The following is a 21,224-nucleotide window of genomic DNA, read 5'->3' on the forward strand; positions in this document are numbered from 1 at the left end:
TTCCTCTGGCCTGTAAAATGTTTGAATCTAAATCTTACTGGTGGACTTTGAACTCCTCCCAGGAGTTCTATAAAGGCTTTGAGGAAGGTTCCCTAAGGGTCAATACTGGTCTCTTAGTAAAAGTCTCTTCATTGCTTGGCACTATCCTTTCACAAACTTCTATAAATGCTTTGGTGGGTCACTGTTCAGAGAAGGGAGAAGTATCTTATTGTGATGGGTTGGATCACAGAAACACCCTTGGGAGCTGCCACCTGATGTGCCAACACTACTACTACCCCTGCCTTCCCTGCCAACTCAGGACCCCAGCCCCCCGTCTTGCTGAACCAGTCACTCCCGTCTGCTCCAACAAAGACCCAGGGTCTGAATTACTTGCCCCAAAGCTGCAGGTTTACCTGAAAGCAGCTCACAGAAGTGTGCTTGTCTTTAACACTCAGATGCCCAACTCCCAATGGGATCTAAACCCAAATAAATCCATTTTACTCTGTATAAAGCTCAAGTAGGGTAAACTCATAAATTGTTCACCCTCTATAACACTGATAGAGAGAGATGCACGGCTGTTTGCTCCCCCCAGGTATTAGTACATTACTGTGGGTCAATTAATAAGTAAAAAGTGATTTTATTAAATACAGAAAGTCACCAAGCAAAATAAAATGTGCAAATCTATGTCTAATCAAATTGAATACAGATAATCTCACCCTTAGAGATGCTTCAGTAAGATTTTTTTCCTCAGACTGGACACCTTCCAGGCTTTGGCACAATTCTTTCCCCTGGTACAGCTCTTGTTCCAGCTCAGGTGGTAGCTGGGGAATTCTTCGTGATGGCTCCTCTCTCCTCTTTGTTCTGTTCCACCCCTTTATATATCTTTTACATAAGGCGGGAATCCTTTGTACCTCTCTGGGTTCCCACCCCCTCCTTCTCAATGGAAAGACACCAGGTTAAAGATGGATTCCAGTTCAGGTGACATGATCACATGTCACTGCAAGACTTCATTGCCCACTTGCCAGCACACATATATACAGGAAGACTTACAGGTAAAACACACCCATCTGCAGACAATTGTCCTGGCTAATGGGAGTCATCAAGATTCTAAACCACCATTAATACATAATTACAATAGGCCCTCAGAGTTATATTTCATATTTCTAGTTTCAGATACAAGAGTGGTACATTTATACACTCAGTAGATAATAAGCTTTGTAATGATACCTTACAAGAGACCTTTTGCATGAAGCATATTCCAGTTACATTATATTCACTCACTCATCAAATTTTTATTAAATCATGTAGACTGCAATGTCACACTTACGACTTAGTGTCTGAGTTGACCCCCAGTACCTGCTAAGGAATAAAGTCTTTAAAGAAGATTGAAAATAACATGGTTGTGTAGGTTTATTCACTTTGTTCAGGATTCCCTTCTGCTCCATCCATCAGTCTAGCAGATCATGCAGAGCACCTTCATCACTCCTCACACCTGGATTTTTTGATAAATCTGCACAGGCCATATATGCTTCCGGAAGATTTGAGGGATAAATGACTCTCCTTACCTAGACTGGATTCTGCAATTATGCTTTGCTCAAAAAAGATATGATATATTTTATGGAATATATTGGCTTAAAGGTTTTCTTTGTATTAAATTTGGAGTTTACTGCTAGAAAGTGCCACACAGACTTGTTTCCAGATGAGTTATTTGCTGGCTGTTGGAGTTACAATATGAGGTTTTCTATTCTTCCCTTCTCAGGAGAGTTTTAGAAATATCGATATATGTGCCGCTGCAGCGCGTCTGGGAAAGACGCGCTCTGCCAATGGGAGTGCGCTCTCCCATCAACATAAAAAACTCGCATCCGCAAGCAGAAGAAGCTGTGTCGGCGGGAGAAGTTCTTATGTCAGTGTAACTTATGTCATTCGGGAAGGGGTGGAATATTCAGACCCTTGAGCGACATAAATTTTGCTGACATAGGCTTAGTCCCTTTAGCTGAGAATACCCTGAATGGTGTTCCTCAGGAGTCGCTTAGATATTCCACTAATGTCGTCTGCTCCTCTCAAATGGCTCACTGGGCATTATGGGTTTAGCCATGGTGTGGGACAATAGCTTATCCGAGCTCTGTATGATAGCTGTTCACTTCAAACTGGTTAGACTCCCCCGCTCCCTTTTTAAAAAGAAACGCATTCAGTTGTATTTCCCTAAGCCTTTTCTTCCGGGAAAAGTAGTCACGCCTTTGCACTTAGGATACAGGAGAGAGACACTCTGGAGATTACTTCCTAAGTATAAGCTTAGTTCTGGTATTTTGGAAAGGGCAGCTTTCTTTTGTGCATGTGTCTGGAAGTAGACCCAAGCCGCCCTCCTCACTCCTAAGCAAAGATTTTGGGCTGTGTTGACCTTTTCTCTCTGTGGACTTGCTTGGGAAAGAGAGGCTGGAATCTCGTTTTCTTTGTTTGCTTCCCACTGAGAATCTCCTGAGACTCTTGGATCCATTTCTATCCTTTCTCTCTTCACTTGCTTCCCAGAATAGTAGTCTTCCCCCAGATCAGGAGAAACCTTTTGACAAATTTCTGGTCAACTGGTTCCATTCTCTCTAATGCTTAGTCAGAATATAAATTGCCTGAGAGGCAAGCCTGTTTGGTTTGAGGAGCTCCTAGGATGCCAGCTCAGTTCAGGGAAACATGATCATTAAGTGAAAATAAGTTCCACGTATATGCCCTTGAGGTGCGATCAGTCATGTTAGCAATCTTAGCATTTAGAAGGCTGATCTGGAGAAAATGTGCTCATAAAGTCTGATGGCACATCAGTAGCCGAATACCTGAATCATCATGGTAGCGCAAATAACCCACCCTGCTAAGGAGTCTGCCCTTTCTTGGAGTATGTCTACATGGCAAAAAAGCCCCCTGCCTCCCCCAGCAGAGAGTCTCAGAGCCTGCCTCTACAGACTCTTGCTATGGCACTAAAAATAGCTATGTTGACGTTTGGGCTCAGGCTTTCAAGGGATGGTGGGTTTCAGCCTGCACAGCTGTTTTTAGTGCTGTAGCCAAAGCCCTGAGAGCCCAGATCTGTAGAACCAGACTGAGACTTGCTGAGCATGTGGGTTATGTTTTGTTTTTTGCTGTATAGACATACCCTATTCTCCTCTCAGTAAGACTCCACTTGTTCTGGGACAGCTTAACTGTGCAGCAGACCGGCTAAGCAGATCCAAAGAGAATGGTCCCCAAAGACTGAAGCCTTTCAGCAGGTATCCAGAACCTTGGGAAAACTCACAATAGAATTATTTGCAACTAAATGCAGTGTCAAGTGCTTTCTTTCTTGTCAGCCAACCAAGCCCAGCAGTGTTGGTCCAGAATACATTTATTTCATGAAACTTGTCCTGGTGTATGTATTTTCCCTTCTTGGTCATCATGGGACACTTTAAAAAAAAAAATAAAAGATTTAAAAAAAATCATGATTGTTTTGGATTAGTTGGCTTGTGGAAGCTTGGTATGCCTACCTGCTGATGCTCTCCTGAAGGATAAAATTCCTTTGGTGTTATGCCATAAAGCAGGAGACACCTACATGCATCTGGCTTGTTTTGTCTGACAGATGAACAAAATGTTTTAACTAATGTAAAAACTACAAAGGATACCTTACTTGAAAATGTTAGTCAGTAGCATTATTTTACCGTTGATTGCCTATCTGAGCATAAAGTTAACTGTAAATTAGGCAGTGAGATGATGCACTGATGGTCTTATTAAAAATGCAAATATAGAAGCTATGTTTCAACTTAATCTTTTAAGGGGTTCATTAATTGTTTTCAGGCTGTAAACAAAAGTTATTTTATGGCCTTCCCACCCAACTCAAAAGGTGTGCAAATTTGCAAGCCAAAAATGATGATTGCATGGTAATTGTGTCCCCCTCCCATGTTGGAAGTATACACTACAATTAGACCCTTCTTTTTGTACTACAAGTTGATTTAGGTCCTCTTAAAAAAACAAAAACAAACCAACAAAAAAACCCAAAAGTTTGTGGTAGAATCCAGTTGATAGGAAAAAGGAGCATTTTGACATAGAGCTACTTAACAGTTCAACTGTTTTAAGTCTTAAACAATGTCTAAATACTGTCATTTTCTTAGTATGAATGCAGGATAGAAGCTGATTTATGATCCTACGCTGGGCTCTCTGATTGTGAATTAAGTTGTCTCCCTTCTGGAGTATGGCCAGTAGGAAGTCTTCCAGACGCTGACTGTTTTTAATTTTAAAATGACTTAAGCTGAATAGAACACTAAATGAATTTTCTCATGGCTGAACAGAATAAGGTGACTGCTGCTTAGTTGTATAGCTATCAAAAACACTTCTAGACTATCATCTTATTGTTTTAACCATACACTGTGGTATTTTGCATATATACTTTTTAGACCAGGGTACTGGATGATGCTGTGTGGCAGAATTCTAACAGATTGCTGGATTTCCATACAAATCCTTCCCAGTGTTGAAGTCTTTAGAGATGAATTTTTTGTAAAACTTCTTTAAAGTCAATGTTTCATTAAAACACAGTAAGCTAAATAAAGTAAAACTAATATGCTGAAGGTGACTGAAGAAAAGGCAGCAATATCTAATGCACCTCTAAGACACAGGTTAGGGAGAGAATTCCAAAACCCAGTACACAGAGAGATTTCAGTAGGAGACCATAGAGGCTGTGTGATTTGTGGAAATAGTTGCACACTCCCATATGCAATATTCTGTTAGCCAGACTTAGTACTATCAAATGATTTGGGGATCCTCCTTAGCTGTTCTTGTGACATTGTCAAGTGTATCCATGTTGCATATGTAGAACCTGAAATTTCTCACATATTAAAGGGTAGACGTATGTGCAAATGCCTGATTTTAATTCATAAGTTTTGCCAGCACATTTGAGGAGGTCTTCTTAGAAAGTGGCTTAGTGTCACTGACTCTTTTTATTTGAGGAGTCTTGAGTAAAGCAGGACTTTGGATAACTTTCCCATTCAACTCTAGGACAGTGTGCTGCAACCCAAATTTTGAAATAATGTTCCTTATCTACAGGTAACCAAAGTAAGTGTCTGGGGTTAAATCAAAGGTAAAATAAGGCCTCAAGTTAATTTTGAATGTAAGGTTCTTTATTTTCTTTTCACCTTTAAAAGAGTCTTAATACAATGTGCCCAATTATCAGCCAGTAGATGCGTTAAACAGAATTTACAGCAGAACGAAAACCAGTAGAATGTAAATATTCTCCGAACTGTTTGAGATTTGATCTGCAAAACAAAGGATTCAAATCTGTAAGCTGAAATGCCATACTTAAGTCTCCCCCTAGTGTACAGGTTTTGTAATACACACTATGTACAATTATCCTGTTTTACAATACCTGCAGTAGGCACAGTAGAATGAATTTCAGCCTTAACTGTGAATCTCCTTACTTTCTTTGAGGTTAAGGTCCTTAATATTGTTTGAATATAGCTTTTTATGGGTTAATTTCTGTGCATTTATTTTAACAATAGCTTAAAAGAAAGTGGGTGGAATCTTTTTGTGGAAGTTTCAGTGTTCTGTTACACTTTGCATTTAGCACTTTTCACCTGATGATCTTAGACCACTCTACAAATGTTAATGACGTCCTTTGTGAGGAAGATGGTATTCCTTATATTTTACTGATGGGGAAACTGAGGCACTGAGTGTCATCTTGCTCGGGCTCATGGGTGCAGTTTGTGGGAAAACGGCATGTAGAGCTCTTGGTGCCAATCCTGTACTCTAGCCATGAGACTTTGGCCCTCTGCAGCGAACTGTAATACATTTTTTGCTCTGTTCGTTAATGGAGACTTAATACTGCAGTATGTATGTTTTTAAAATTGCATATCCAGTTACAGCACCATTGTATCTTAGTTAGATACTGGTTATTATGGATTCATATTGTGCCATTATTCTGACTGTCTTTCAAAGTTGTAAGTCAGATATTAACATTTGACCGAGTTTTACAGCAAAACAGTACTAATTTTCACTAATTAATGAGATTGTTTGATTTCTAATTTTTTAAAAAGAGAACAAACATTTAAAAAAACAGGGTACTGCATGACACAATATACTATGTTCACTTTATTTTGACCATTACAGTTTATTTGTATTTCGAATAGTTCATGGTGTACTAGTAAATGTACTTAAGTATGCTGAAACATCATTAGAGCACTCTGCTGTGAAAACCCTGAGAGGCAGGGAGAAATGGCCAATGTTTGTGTGAACTGGTAAAGTACAGACTGACTAGGATTCTATTCAGTTAATGATCCTCTCATAGACGTATGCAGGGACTGAAGCTGTTATGATGTATTGTAAATGCACATTTGTTTGAAGGAACTATTTGCTTTTAGATATAGATCTCTTTAAATGGCATATCCTTCAAACTTTCCCTATAGCTAAATCTACTCAAACATATACACTACTATATTTGAATAAAACTCTGTAATTAAGCACAGTTACTATTTTTAAGGGGCCCAGTCTACTGCTATTGGTATCAATGGGAGGACTTTTAGCTGTTGCCTTCAGTGGGAGGAGGAACTTACCGTGTGCATGTTGCCCTTTATTTGCGTCTTGCAATTTAGGATGTAAGGGTCTATAACTGATGATAAAGAACTTCTTTTAGCTCCAGTGGTAGTAGTCTTTGTTTTTACCTTTAGGGCTTGATTTCTGGACCCACTTCTGCAGGTGTGTGGCTTATTACTCTGGTATAGCAGTATTTTACGTCCACTTTGTATGTGTGAAATTCATAAAGAACAATGCAGTGGAGAATTGGGCCTCACTTTCTTGTGTAGCAAATGAAAATGTGTATATTAAAAAAACCACACTAACCTGGCAACTTCCAAAATTGAAAAGGTTTCCAAAACCAGTGAAGATTGCTGAGTGACAACGTGTGTGTGTGTTGCTATATTTATAGAACCGAAACACCTAAAAGCACAGAAATTAATAATTAAATAAATCGACACTGTTCGATTATTTTAAAAAAAATGTATTTCATCACAACACCCAATATACATGTTCTTACTAAACTGCAACATTAATATGAACCTGCAGTGTTCAGATGAAAACAAACACTACCCAAATGAGTACATAAACCATGTTAATTTGGTCTTATAGCCACATATGTTTCTTTTCAGGGTGTCGATGATGCCTTCTACACGTTAGTTCGAGAAATCCGAAAACATAAAGAGAAGATGAGCAAAGATGGGAAAAAGAAGAAAAAGAAGACAAAGACAAAGTGTATAATTATGTAAATACAATTTATCCTTTATTCTTAAGGCATACTTAAGAGAGTGATTTTTTGTACATTACACTAAATTATTAGCATTTGATTTAGCATTACTTAATTTTCTTTCTGCTTCATGAACCTGAATGCTTGTTTTAAATGACAGTGGAAGCTTTATTCCTCTTAAGTGCCAGTATTCCTTGAGTGTTGGTTCTTGAACTAGCAATGCCCGTGGAAGAAGAAGAAAAAAACAAAACCCTGAGAATTTTCTTAGGATTTTTTGGTGCATGCAAAGCTGCTAACTTCCTATTTTCTTACCAATTGTGAACTTTAGTTCTGTGTGCAAACAAAATAATGAAAGTGCTCCACAGGCTCTTATATCGTTACTGTGTTTTTTTGTTTTTTTTATCTGGTTGAATAAAAGGACTAGTTAGCATAAGACATTTTTATTTCCGACTTGTTTTCTTTTATCTAGACTGACTGCAATATTGAGAGACCAGAAGCCTTTATAGTCTTCCTATAGATTCTGCTTCTAGGCATCTAGTCTTGTAGCATTTCAGATCAACTTCCAATGAATGTAAAGATATAACTTTCACAAAGTTTTTCACTGCAATTTGTCATGGTCACTCCTTAAATACTATATTTTTTCTATAAAAAAAAGAAAAATTAAAAATAGACAATAATGCACATCTGGCAACGGAAAAAGTAAAAGTTCTAATTAAATTGATTTGCTATTGTAATGCTTTGCTTAAGACTTTCACTAACTTTTTGTGTCAGGAGACCCAGGGTTAAATCCTGGCTCCACTGAAGTAACTGGCTAACTTCAAAGTAGCTTCAGTAGGGTCAGGATTTCACCCTCAGCGTCACTACTAAGAAATACTGGAAAGCCTTAACAAATGAGTAATTCAGACACTTACAGAAGTTAATTCATATGTTGATTCAGAATTTAATCCTAAGAATGAGGTCAGGACCTCTGTACCTTTATAGATGTCAGAACCATTTTTTCAAGAGTGGCATTAAATATTTCCAAATGCCCATTTTGTGTATAATAGGAGAGGCATTTTAAAGTCCAGTAACCTCTTTAGATTCAGTAATGGCACTTGAATTCAACTGCTTCATACAGATTAGTTGGGAAAATCCACTATGCCATAAATATAGGGATGATGGAGAATTTGCACAAACATTCAGTAGGCATAGCTGATATTAAGGTTTCCAGAGCTAATGTTATTTTGTGTTCTGCTGTGATTCTTGTGAAATACTAATTTTGTTTCACAGATTAAATGGTTGTTTAGTGGAATAAAATGTCAAGATTGTTACACATCGAAACCAGGTTTTCAGTGGTGGTGTTCCCAGAGTGATTTTTTTCTTGTGATTTTTCTGATTGGAGTTAATCCATTTTGAAGAAGCTTTCATTTGCAGTATAGCAATAGTTTGGTTAATCTGCACCAAAGTGAGAGCCAGTTATCTCGTGTTGCCAACGCTTGTGATTTTTTATCGTGAATTTAATAAATTTGATGTTTTTCTTAAGGCCCCCCACTCCTGGAGTTGAGTTTACATGAGAATCTCAGCTTTCTTTCCTAATGTGTCTAGCCCTCATTGTTGCAGAGAAGAGCTTGAAAGTGTGACTCAACTGTATGCTAAATGATTGAACAGCAGAAGGCAAATAATAATACAACATGTATTGGTCTTTAAAACCTTGTGATTTGTCGAGGCCTGATTCATGAATTTTCAGTGGTCATGATAGGCAAAACTGCTATTCCCAAGTTATCCTGAAACTTTTAAACAGAGTTTACACACTGAGTTTTCCAGAGTAGGGTTTTCATGTGGTAGCGTAACTTAAAACGCATGTACAGTATCAAAGGTACAACTACATGTGCAAGATGACCTCTTATTTCTACACAGGGAGCAGTAGTGGCCATATTTGAAAGAGAACGGCAATGGTGGCTAGGGGTGTAATAAACATACTACCTGTATTTCTGCATGACCCTTACATTTTGTGTGGCTGGGAAATTTTTGAAATTTAAAAAAAATTCTTTCCCAAGCTGCAGGGTATACTTCATACATATGGCCAAAAAGAAAAAAAAAATACTGAAAGATGGTGGTGGGAGAACATAATGTTATATCCTAATTTAGGACCAATAGGAAGAGGGAACAAATCCCTGTAGGTGTTGTAAACATCTAGTGTTTTATTTGCAACTTCTGAGTTTAAAACATCTTGAGGTTGAGATTTTGTTGGTTAATTGGATATTTTTAGACACTACTATCAACGTATTGGAGGAACGTAGCAGAAGTGGATAGTGTAACTTGAACAAACAAGAAATAAAATCTTAAGACTTATGACTTTTTGTAACTGAGTCACACTGCATGCAAATTTAGGGCTCGTCTAGACACAGTTTTTATCAATTTAACTAAATTAGTAGAAAAACTGATTTTAGCTAAAATTGGTGCAGCTTTCAAATGTGGATGCAATTATCAGTATAGAAGTATTATACCAAGATAGCTTATTTTAATAAAGTTAATCTGTAAACTACCAATTCATTTGAATAGATATTAAAACTGTTTAGACCAGCCGTTATGATCTAACTTTCACAAAATACGCTCATCCTTGCCACTGTTGTGCAGTTTTGTCTTAATATTTGTAGAGACTTGGTGAGGCATGTTGAATTGCAGCTTGCACAAGTTGATCTAATAATTATTCTGTCTTTCCCTATTTGAAATGCTTTCCAAGAACATATCCAGATGCTATCTTTTTCTGATAGTAACTATTAAATGAACATGTGAAGTCACTTACTACATTAATACATTAGATTTCCAATGCCTGATAGTAGCTTTATGTAACTTTTGGTAAACACCTTTTAAAAAAAAAAGTCATCAGTTAACTTAAAACTGAAATTTTATTGTTTCGATTCTTTTAACCTATACAGTTGTCCTAAAATCTTGGTTGGCTGAGGTTATGTAAAAAAAAAAATAAAAAAAAAATCACCATATAAAATGCTATTACTGTAATAGTATTTCTCCAATAGGTAAGTTGCTACATAAACTTCCATTTTTTTGTCAGTACTATCAAGCAATACAACTATTTCCTTCTAAGGCCATCAAGTTGTGGCTCTTTTTGTAAAGTCTACATAAAGCTACATAGGCAGTAATCTTTCCTAACATTTCCTAATAATTCCACTGTCTTGTGTTTTCATGTTGAAAATACTTCTGCTTTTTCCTCTTGAGTGCCAACTTCTTACTAGAACAATTTCTTAATGTAATATGTTTACCTGGAATGTATTTTAACTATTTTTGTATAGTGTAAACTGAAACATGCACATTTTGTACATTGTGCTTTTTTTGATGTGGAACATATGCAGTGTGATCCAGTTTTCCCATCATTTGGTTGCGTGACCTATGAATATTTGGTCATACCAGACATTAAATTAAAAGAATGACCACTGTTTAAACTTTTTAATGTTTTATAGGAGTATGTGCTGTGAGGTAATCTGAAATTTGTCATTTTTTGTCAAATTGTACTGCTCCTATTTATTGTAATGTAATAAAAATAGTTATTGTGAACTTTTGTTGTTTAATTTGTTGCTCCTTTCAATAAATGTAATGCTAATCTTTATAATTAGTTAAGTACCCCATGAACTTCATTTATGTGGCAGCCCCTCTCGATTTCTGTTGCTGTTGCCCATCAACTTTTGTGCAAACTCCCTCCCCCTCTATTTATGGTCATATACTCCCTCTTTTGAGAGGAGGACTCTTTCCTTTGTGAAAGCTGTATTGAATAAATTTGGGCAAAACGTTCTAGGACACTGGTCCAGGTCTGTTGTTGTTCATGAATTACTATAAAACCCTATTTTCAGTTGCTTGTAACTTTGCCAAACTTTAATAATTTGGGCTGAAATTTTCCATGCTGGGTGGCTGCTGCTGCTGCTTATTATTTAATAACTTTAGCCAAAATGGTTCAGCTGTTTGAGAATGAAGCTGGGCAAAACAATGTATTTTTCCCTAACTTTTAAATATTTCTGGCAACCTTTTCTTTGAATAGTATTAGTGACCCTGTGCTTTGGAGCAAGGACTAGAAATTTGGCCAGGGGGTCTCTGCCAGAGGTGCTCATTTTGCTACTATCCCTGTGAAAATCTGCCCAAATGTGGCCAGATTCTAAGCCTTTGGGAAAAATCACAATTCACACATGGACAAACTTGCTAAAACTTTGTGGCTATACTCTCTGAAGATTCTGTCCACACTTGGTGTAATCCAACCTGTGGCTTGGTTGGACTTTCCCTGCAACTAAATTTCTGGGCTGTTGCTAGCTTGGCACCAGAACTGAGACCATCAAGCCCCCTTTCTGTGCTCTCAATGTTGCCTGGTCACTGAGGAGGAAGTTGCCTGATTCAGATGCAGAGACCACCAGAGTCAGATCTGGGAGGGGCAGAGTAGCTTTGGCCAGGGAGACTGGGAGTGGGGGAGGGAAGATGGGACAGGGAATTGGAGGGGATGTTGAGGGGGAAAGACTGGGCCTGGTTGGACAAGGAGACTGCGTTGGGGAGTGAAATGAGTAGGAGGAGGCCTGGAAGCCAGTGGACAGAGGGTAGAGTTAGCTCAGATGAAAAGCTGAGGAGTGGAGGGACTGGAACTGAATGACTGTGTGGTGATGGTGGTGGGGCGTGTGACGATGATCCAGAGTGTGAGAGAATTGGGACTGACTGAACAAAGTAAGTAGGGAAAAGGAGCCCGGAGGAGAGGGGCAGGACACTGAGATTGGCCAAGGAGCTTGGGAACCAGTTGGGACTGGCTGGGCAAGGAAACGGGGACTGAAATAAGCTTGAGGAGGGGAGACAGGGACTAGGTAGGGAAGGAGCATGAGACTCAGATGAGGAGTCAGAGGTGAGTAAGAGACAGGTCTAGGGCAGGTTGGAGGGGACTGAACAGGAGTCAACCTTGGGGAGAATGTGCAGAAGTCTGTGCGTGGTCCCCTTCACAGCTTGGAATGGAACTGAAGATTCCTGTCTGACCATTCCTCTGTTGTCAGCAGATATCTATGAAAGCCACTCAAAGTCTCTCACCCCACTGGTCCCCAGAGAGAGTGACAAGGGATCTAAATGATCTGACCCTGCTGATGACACGTGGGTGTCAGTGATGCCAAGTGGTACACTTTTTTTGACAGTTTGCTTTAAAAAAAAAACAAAACTAGAAGTTACACACAAACCCCTTTATATAAAAAAAACATTATTAATGTAAAGTCAAACATTCAGAAATGAGGAAGTGATGGTAGAGTTCAGGTTGTATATGTATTATGATAGTCCTTAACTACATGATCACATACCATTTTTCCAGAGGACCCCTGCCTCCTTCAGTACTCAGGATGTATCTGCTCTGGGGATGAATTAGTTGTGTAGTAAAAGACTATAGGACCCCTGATTCTTTTGTTGCAGAAAACTGCCACATTCAACTTGGTGAGGTATTAACTCAGATGCCCAGTGGTAATGATTTTAAATACCAACATGAAGAATGACATTGTTAATGTAAGAAAGAACAGAATCACAGATCTGTGCAGCTTACTATGAGCAATGTCTCATTTTGCTGCCACGAGGGGTGGCCTGGGAGAGATACTGCTCCCTTTTCTACCTAACTCAGGCTCTTCTGCCTTAAAAGCTCTTATTCAAGTCCCCATGAGACTGCATCTTCACTAGAGGGCGAGAGGGGAAAAGATGTTCATAACTTATGTTAGCTAACATGGTAAAATCTTAAAGACAAGGGAGGGACAAAAATATTTTATACAGTTTCAGTAACCCCTAAGCCAATTATGTAAATATTGTGGCTATACCAGCAAGTCACTGTAGTAGTGCATTTAAATGTAATTTAAACAGCTAGTTTCACTTTAATTCCTCTTCCTGTGATCTTAAATGGAACAGACCAACATACTATGTGCAAAGTCAGTTAGGGCACAGGTCTGTATTAGCAATAGTGGCACAGTTTCAGGAATAGTGGCTATGATTTAAGTGCTATACCAGGAGCACAGAACATGATTTCTCAGCATTAGAACAGCAAAACTTTGCTGTGGAAAATACTATTCTATTTTTTTTGTAGATTAGAAGTAGAGGGGATCACATTCTGAGTGTGAACACTTAGCCAATGTTTCTCTAAATAATTAATCATATTCCATACAGTGATTGTTTTTTTCTTAGAACTGAGAGGCTAGAGTCTCAGCTAACTTACCAAAAGGACTACTACTACACAGCCAATCTCCACTAAACTAATTTTTTTAAACTAATTGGACTTTTGAAATGGTTTTCATTTGTGGTGAGTAGGAAACAATAAGTAAGATTTTAATCTCACAGGACAGAAGAAAATGATATTTAGAAATTTGGGTCAATGTTAAGCACTTAGCTTTTTTCATATAACATATTAGGGCTATTAAAATTAATCACATGATTAAAAACATTGTGATTAATCACACTGTTAATATAATACCATTTATTTAAATATTTTTGGATGTTTTCTACATTTTCAAATATGGATTTCAATTACAACACAATACAAACTGTACAGTGCTCACTTGTTTTTTACAGTGCAAGTACTTGTAATTAAAAAAATGTATTAGGTGAATTGAAAAATTAAGTACTATAGTGCAATCTCTTTATCATGAAAGTTGAACTTATAAATGTAGAAGTATGTACAAAAAAAGGTATTAAAAAATAAAACAATATAAAATTTTAGAGCCTGCAAGTCCACACAGTCCTACTTCTTGTTTAGCCAATTACTCAGACAAACAAGTTTACATTTATGGGAGATGCTGCTGTCTGCTTCTTGTTTACAATGTCACCTGAAAATGAGACCAGGCATTTTCATGGCACTGTTCAAACAGGTGTCGCAAGATATTTACATGCAGGATGTGTTAAAGACTCCTATGTCCCTTCATGCTTCAACCACTAGAGACCCCCTTGTGACTGTCACCTGATGTGCTGAGATTACCTCTGAGCCTGTTTTCCCTGTCAGCTTGGGACCCCAGAACCCTGTCTTGTTGAGCCACATGCTGACCTGCTGCAATACTGACCCTGGGTCTGAACCATGTCCCCAAAGCTGCAGGCTTTAACTGAAAACCACTCGGGGGTACTCCTGTCTCCAACACCCCGATACCCAGCTCCCAATAGGATCCAAACCCCAAATAAATCCATTTTACTTTGTATAAAGCTTATATAGGGTAAACTCATAAATTGTCCACTCTCTATAATACTGATAGAGAGATGCACAGCAGTTTGCTCTTTCAGGTATTAATTACTTTGGGTTAATTAATAAGCAAAAAGTGATTTAAGTATAAAAAGTAGGATTTAAGTGGTTCCAAGTAATAACAGACAGAAAAAGTAAGTTACCAAGCAAAACAAAACACGCAAGTCAAAGCCTAATACATTAAGAAACTGATTATGGATGAAATCTCACGCCCCAGAGATGTTCCAGTAAGCTTCTTTCACAGACTGGACTCCTTCCTACTCTGCATCCTGCAATCTCTCACATGCCCATAGTTACTGTCCTTTGTTCCAGTTTCTTTCAGTGCAAATATTTGTAATAAAAATATACACTTTGATTTCAATTACAACACAGAATACAATATATATGAAAATACAGAAAAACATCCAAAATAATAAATCTCAATTGCTATTCTATTTTTAACAGTGCAATTAAAAATACGATTGAGTAAATTTTTTTGTTTTTTTTGTTAATCACATGAGTTAACTGCGATTAAGCAACAGCTTGTTTCATATATATATTAGGGCTATCTGATCTGTATTCAGTTTTAAATTAATCTGTTCAGTGAAGAAAACGAAGTGAGGAACCAAATTAGGTTAACTTTCTGTCAGAGCATTTTTGCGCATCAAGCTTCAGTTCAGGAGAGATCAGAATGGTGGACAAAGCCTCTAAGCTATCAGTATAAGATCATATCTGCATGCCACAAAACTTTATATTCAAATAATTAAAATAGCCACTTGAAATGTAGTAATGTAGCCACTGACATGGTGATCAAATAGGTCCTTTGGTTTGAAAAATATTTAAGTCTCATTGCCTTTAACATAACCATTCTTTTTTATTCATTCATCCCAGCCACTAACCTGCATTGTTACAAGCACAGGGTCAACAATATTACACATCACTTATTCTTATTGTCGTCCTCATAGTAGCGCTGTTTCATAGCCCTGTACTTTCTGAGATAATACAAGGCCTCTAGCTCTTTTATAACAAATTCTCCACGACTAATTAGTTGCTTAATTTTTTCTGGATCTTTCACATCCTTATTTTTTAGGAAAGCTGCCTTCAAACGGCTTCTAAAGTAGTCTGCTCCTTTGGGATATTCCCTTCCAAGGTACAGCAGCTTTAAAAACAAAAACAAATATTTTAGAACTTAGCAATATGTGGCAAAAATGTTTTTATCTGGTTAAGCAAAAGTGCTAATTGCATTCAAGGCACTTACATTTTTGTAAAGATTCAGCACTTCACCTCTTAAAGGATTAGCCATTTTTCATATTTCATTGAACATAGCCACTTAATTCTTGTGATTATTTACCTGAAGAATAATCAGTTTGATATTAGCCACACACTGAACTAACAAGTGACTGCACCTTAACCATTTATGGTATGGTATTACTTACACTAATGCCCAAAATACCTGTTGAATTAGTTTTCCTTAACTTTTGCTTTCCTGAATTACCAGAAGTGCACTTACAATTTAATGAAGACAGCTCTTATTTTAAGAAAAGTTGCAATCAATTCTGAAAATAAATAATTCGATGTATATTCCCTAGTTCCAGAATGTGAGCTTGCTGGCTTCCAGCATTAGCATTTTTTATAATTCCCTGTGTTAATATCTAGTTTATATTGCAAGTAGGCAATGTACCCTCCACCTCAATTAGATTGTTAATCTTTCAAGTACCGTGGCCCTGTCAATTCTGATGAGATGAAGCAAAACTGGCTTGTTTTGCATCTGGAAGTAAGGTATTGTTACTATAAAAACCAAGCAACTGAGATTCAAAAGTGGAAACAACTGAAATAGAAGTCACTATGGAAAAGTTCTTCTAAGTTCTTTTATACTCTGCCTTTCCTTAGTTTCTAGTCACAGCTGATCTGGTATTTGTGATTAGAAAGTAGCTGAACATAAGGTCAGCAAGCTTTATGTTCTGAGTTTAACTCTTGTAACAAGACTGCACTTGAATCCTGGAAAGATTTGTATGAAGGGTAGAGACCCAAGGAAAGGACAGATTTCAAGCAGTCATTTAGCAGCACTCTGATTACTAAATATTTTCAGCAATTACTGAGCTGTATGGGGACAGATCCAACACAGCCACCTTATGAGTATTCAAGAAATAAATGATTGCAGGATTCATTTTCCTATGCTTGACTTTATCCTCACACACAGACTGTCTCATCAAATATCACTCCATGTATTAGTTATAAGCCTATTTTATTATGAAGTGGAAGCTGGAGAATTTACCTTGTTGGGCTCAAAGTCTGTACAATTACTTTCAACCCAAAGATTCTGGAAAGTTCAGTAAAATGCATGGGGCTCGTAGATGCTACAATACTACTACTACTAATGAAGAAATTCTTTTCACAGATACATTTCAGAAGTTTCAAGTAATGCTTCTTTTAAAAAGTTAGTCCTCTGAGCATAAGTGCCTTTCACATGTTTAAGAATAAAAGATATTTGAAAAATACCATACTTGGGCAGTACATTTTCTCATTCTGTGTTTTCCTCTGAGATGTGGATGTTGAGCTACATGCTGAAACCCAAACTCCATATTTGGCTTGAAAGAATGTTCAGACTTAACATCCCTTCCCACCAAGCAGGGCTTGAGGGAACTGCAGTGTGGGATTCAGACTTAATTCAGATCCCGTAACAATGTTGCTAAAGCATTTTTTTTAAAAAGTCAGATCATTCAGAATATTTCAAATGTAATAAACAGGGGGGAAAAATGTGAGAATTGAATCAGTGTACATCCTAAAAGCACTAAGTTGCTAAACTAGTTGTTTTATATCATCTTTAAATTCCAAATCCTAGCACTATAAAGTTATTTATTAAATGTTGCTTCTAAATCTCTGGCTGTAACCTGACTGACAAGGCCATTGCAACTAAAGAGAAGCATCGAAGTTGACTCCTTCAGGTGTTATCAGTGGTAAAACATGTGGCAGCCCAGCACCACTTACCTCAAGCAGCTCCGGGGTGGCAGCAGCATGCAGTGACGCTAAGGCAGGCCCCCTGCCTGCCCTGGCCCAACACTGCTCCCGGAAGTGGCCAGCATGTCTGGCAGTGGCTCCTGGGGGTGGGATGGAACAGGCAGCTCTGCTGTGTGCTGCCCTCACCTGCGGGTACCACCCCTGAAGCTCCCATTGGCCGCAGTTCCCAGCCAATGGGAGCTGCAGGGGAGCGGTGCCTGCAGGCAAGGGCAGTGCACGGAGCTCTCTGATCCTGCCCCCCCTGGGGCTGCAGGGACATGGTACTGTCCACTTCTGGGAGCAGCGCGTGGCCAGTGCAGGCAGGGAACCTGCCTTAGCCCGCTGCGCCACACAACTGGCAATCGCGTGGGTTGGATTGAAAGCCCTGACGAGCTGGATCCAGCCCGCGGCTAGTAGTTTGCCCTCCCCTGGCTTAGCATGAAAGACATCTAGGCTTTATTAAGTACATGCTATCCATACAACTGCCAGATATCTGTGCCATTAGTATAGAACTCAGCAGGTGAAGTGCCTTTACTACAGCAGAACCTCGGAGTTACAAACTGACCAGTTAACCACACACCTCATTCGGAACTGGAAGTACACGAGGCAGCAGCGGAGTCCAAAGAACAAAAAAGCAAACAGAGTACTGTGTTAAATGTAAACTACTAACAAAATAAAGGGAAAACAGCATATTTCTTCTGCATAGTAATCTTTCAAAGTTCTATTAAGTCAATGTTCCATTGTAAACTTTTGAAAGACCAACCATAAAATATCGTTCAGAATTACGAACATTTCAGAGTTACCAACAATCTCCATTCCCAAGGTGTTCGTAACTGAGGTTCTACTGTACCCATAATAACTGGGCACTATGTGAATGTAGACAGTGTTGTGACCATGAGTAGGCCTCACTGATGTTAAGGACTGAACTGATTAGATGGGGCAATTAATGTAGTAGGTCTACCCTGAACTCCTGAACTTCTTTAAATGGATAGCGAGTAGAAGGAGGTAACATTTTAATAGCATCATTGCTTTAATGCAGAAAGTCAAGGTGGGAAGCCTTTCCCTAGATAAACTATTTCACATGACACAGAAAAAAATCCTAACTAGCACTATTTGGTGTCTGTGATGGCAGTCTCTGCAGAGGGGCTAACTGACAGGGAGAATGAATTACCCTCTTCTCAACTGAGCTAGTGCCTCCAGGATGAAGTTGAAGCCCATTGGTGGGGTGTTTGCACTGCTGCTGCCGCCTCTACCTTTCCTGTGGAGCGAGGACTCCAGTCTCCTCAGTTGTCAGGCACCTTTCACAAGCAATCTAATCACCCTTAAAAAAAACAAAAAACATTAACACTGGAGAGTGGGGAGGGGATAATATATTGACAATTTTTATACTTAAAGTATGATATAACAAGTGGTTGCGTGTGAAATATAAATCCACATACTTCAAGGAACCCTGGTGGTTCCACCAATACAAGGGATGACAATACCCCAGTGAGCCCATTCTGAGTCTCAAATCAACCCTTTGTTTTTACTGAGGAGGTAGATAAGCAGAGTTTATGTGACTTTCTCTGAGGGCCACTTTTGTTTGAAAAGGGAGTCTCTGCCTAGTCCATTGCCCTGCTGGCTCATAAGAAAAGCATGCATAGGCAGAACTGATAAACACACATCAGTAAAAAAAAAATATTTTGAGCCTTTAGCAGATCACATTTTCCAGCTTTTCTTCACAAACAAGGACTAGAAACTTCTCTCTCCCCCAAACAAAGCCGAGATTCTCACATAATCACACGGTTTCAGAAGCTGGAGCTTTAAGACAGCCCTAAAAGTGTGTGAGACTGAAAATAAAATCACAAGAGTTGGCAACACCATGGAGATCTGTGATAAGAACCTTGGGGCTGGCTATAAACTCTTGGATTGGACTGGCAGCATGGGGGTGGGGACAGCACAGGGCCGTATATGGGTTTGGATTGCTACCCCAATACGAGCAGCAATACAGTCGTTTAAAGGTATGTCAGCACTGCGCACTAAGCCCAGGATCTCACTCAGGTTTGAGCCTGAGCCCTGCTTCTTTCAATGCGCAAGTCAGTCTGATTTAGGTCAGCAAGTACTCGGGACCCAGCCATGAGATCCCATTCAGGGGGAGTGGACTCAAAGCCCAAGTCCTACTCAGCCTCCGGGCCAAGCCCTGTAAATTTGCCGTGTGGATGCAGGTCAAGCTGCAGATCCAAGTCAGGAGGTCTGCGCAGGGCCGCACAGGCGTGTCAGCTGGGGTCAGGGACACAGGTCGAGTAACTCAGGCCAGGTTTACAGTGCAGTGGGGACGCCCAGACCCCCCAGAAAGAGCCGGATTCGCACTGCCCCGGGGGGGGGGGGTCTCACCAGCCCCAGCCAGTCCCTGGCCTGGCCTAGGGGGCCCTGGGGCTGCAGCAGCCACGCGCTGCTCCCCGGGGCGGGGCGGGGCTGGGACTCAGCCATGGCGCCAGGGCAGCGCCCATCCCCGCCGCACGGGCCCCACCGGGTCTCGGAGAGGGGAGGGGCCGGGGTCTGTACCTCACCACCTGCCCTGCCGCAAAGCCAGCCGCGCACGCTTTGCGGCATCTCCTGCCGGCCGTAAAGCGCCGCCGATCCCCGCCCCGGCTTAGCAGCCCCTCCCACAGCGCGAGAAAGTCACGAGCGAGTCACCACCCCCGGGGCGGCCGCGTGTGCGAAGTCTACTGCGGCTGCGCGAGGATGGGGCGCGGGGGGAGGGAGAGGGTTGTTAGGAAGTCCGGGAGCGGCTGCGCGAGAGTTCCACGTGGGTGGGACTAGTCGTCTAGGTAACGAAGGGGCGGGAGTGGTAAACAGCGGCTCGCGCCGGGCGGGGGGGACGCGTCGAGATGGTGAGAGCGGGGCGGGGGGCGGCGACCCCAGGAAGGGCCCGGCCCGGGGGTTGGGCGGGGACTGGGGCTCGGCGTGTCCCCTGGAGCGGGGTTCAGCCCCCTCCCCGCCCGCCTCTGAGCCTTTAGCATCGCGGCTTCCGCCTCCCGCCCAGCCCGGGGGGACCCCGCGCCTGCCCCGGCCAGTTGCACACAGGCGAGGCGAGGGGGGCGAGCTGGGGTTTGCTTTAATCTCTTCCAGGGGGCGGGAACAATTTGTGTAGTGGGGGTGCTGAGAGCCATTGAACCAAACTGTCACCCCTGTATATCGTGGGAGCTACGTCAAACCACCCACCACACCCCTAGTTCCAGCACCTATTATCCCTTTCCATTGCGTTGAGGGTAAGGGTTACTGGGGCAGTTGTTACAGGGTTAAAAACAGTCAGGTAAACAGGAGGGAGGTGGGTGCCAGTAATCACGGAACAGGTAGAAGGCACTAGGCCGAGAGGGCATTTCAGCCTTCTGCAGCCCCAGCCAGTTCTGCTGGGACTACCAACAAAAGTGCCCATCTAGTACTGATTGTTGGTGTTTTTTGCAATGAGGACCTTTATCCTCTAGGAACTGAACTGAGACCACCAAAGCATTTCACACGGGCCACTATACCGGAAATTCTAGTCAGTCACTGCCAATCTGGGTTTGACTTCAAAAGGTAATCTGGAGGAGACAGGCACTTTGGGCCAGATCCTCAAAAGTATTTAAGCTCCCCAAATCAATGGACGTTAGGAGCTTAAGAATTGAGGATCTGAGCCTTTATTCCTCCCTGATGAATCCAGTTTTTTATGTTGTAAGAAATTCCTGGGATATTTTAGCATGAAACTCAGCTTGCATTCCCCTAAACTTCACCTTCACACCTTACGAAAACCATTTCACCACAATAGACAGTTTCTTCTACTCCCCTAGAGGAACCCTTTAT

The 21,224-nt window shown here is 40.5% G+C and overlaps 3 protein-coding genes across 17 annotated transcripts in view; 2 read left to right on the plus strand and 1 right to left on the minus strand.

The window, feature by feature from the left end:
- Nucleotides 1-10,765, plus strand: part of KRAS (KRAS proto-oncogene, GTPase) — a 97,235-nt gene extending 86,470 nt beyond the window's left edge. For 3 of the 5 annotated variants that reach the window (XR_005599886.1, XM_039542872.1, XM_039542863.1), the window contains 2 exons: nt 7,119-7,231; nt 7,683-10,765. Coding sequence is in view for 3 of the 5 variants with exons in the window: in XM_039542872.1 (XP_039398806.1) it covers nt 7,119-7,231; nt 7,683-7,719 (150 nt within the window). In the remaining 2 variants the exon portion in view is untranslated. Of the gene's footprint in view, nt 1-7,118 lie in introns of all 5 variants that reach the window. The other 2 variants (XM_039542842.1, XM_039542850.1) reach the window with 1 other exon arrangement.
- ETFRF1 (electron transfer flavoprotein regulatory factor 1) lies at nt 5,100-20,130 on the minus strand. 9 transcript variants are annotated; one of them, XR_005599909.1, is made up of 6 exons: nt 19,947-20,130; nt 18,574-18,723; nt 15,664-15,756; nt 15,305-15,564; nt 6,814-6,909; nt 5,100-5,234 (listed from the first exon to the last, which is right to left on the minus strand). XR_005599909.1 is itself a non-coding variant. In XM_039542918.1 (5 exons), exons 4-5 carry the CDS (start codon nt 15,706-15,708, stop codon nt 15,343-15,345), a joined length of 267 nt encoding a protein of 88 aa, XP_039398852.1. In that variant the 5' UTR covers nt 15,709-15,756; nt 17,983-17,993; nt 18,574-18,723; nt 19,947-20,129; the 3' UTR covers nt 15,255-15,342. The 9 variants fall into 9 exon arrangements, 7 of the variants coding, with proteins under 7 accessions (XP_039398852.1, XP_039398868.1, XP_039398863.1 ...); XM_039542918.1 differs by lacking the exons at nt 5,100-5,234; nt 6,814-6,909 and adding an exon at nt 17,983-17,993 and having other exon boundaries at nt 15,255-15,564; nt 19,947-20,129; XM_039542934.1 differs by lacking the exons at nt 5,100-5,234; nt 6,814-6,909 and having other exon boundaries at nt 15,255-15,564; nt 18,656-18,723; nt 19,947-20,129.
- A 90-nt stretch (nt 20,131-20,220) lies between these two features.
- DNAI7 (dynein axonemal intermediate chain 7) overlaps nt 20,221-21,224 on the plus strand; it is a 34,891-nt gene continuing 33,887 nt past the window's right edge. For 2 of the 3 annotated variants that reach the window (XM_039542803.1, XM_039542824.1), the window contains exon 1: nt 20,240-20,275. In XM_039542803.1, the coding sequence (XP_039398737.1) occupies nt 20,273-20,275 (3 nt within the window). In that variant the 5' untranslated portion in view covers nt 20,240-20,272. Of the gene's footprint in view, nt 20,276-21,224 lie in introns of all 3 variants that reach the window. The other variant, XM_039542810.1, reaches the window with a different exon arrangement.

The sequence above is a fragment of the Mauremys reevesii genome, linkage group 1 (genome assembly GCF_016161935.1).
Source record: "Mauremys reevesii isolate NIE-2019 linkage group 1, ASM1616193v1, whole genome shotgun sequence".
Classification (NCBI taxonomy): domain Eukaryota; kingdom Metazoa; phylum Chordata; order Testudines; family Geoemydidae; genus Mauremys; species Mauremys reevesii.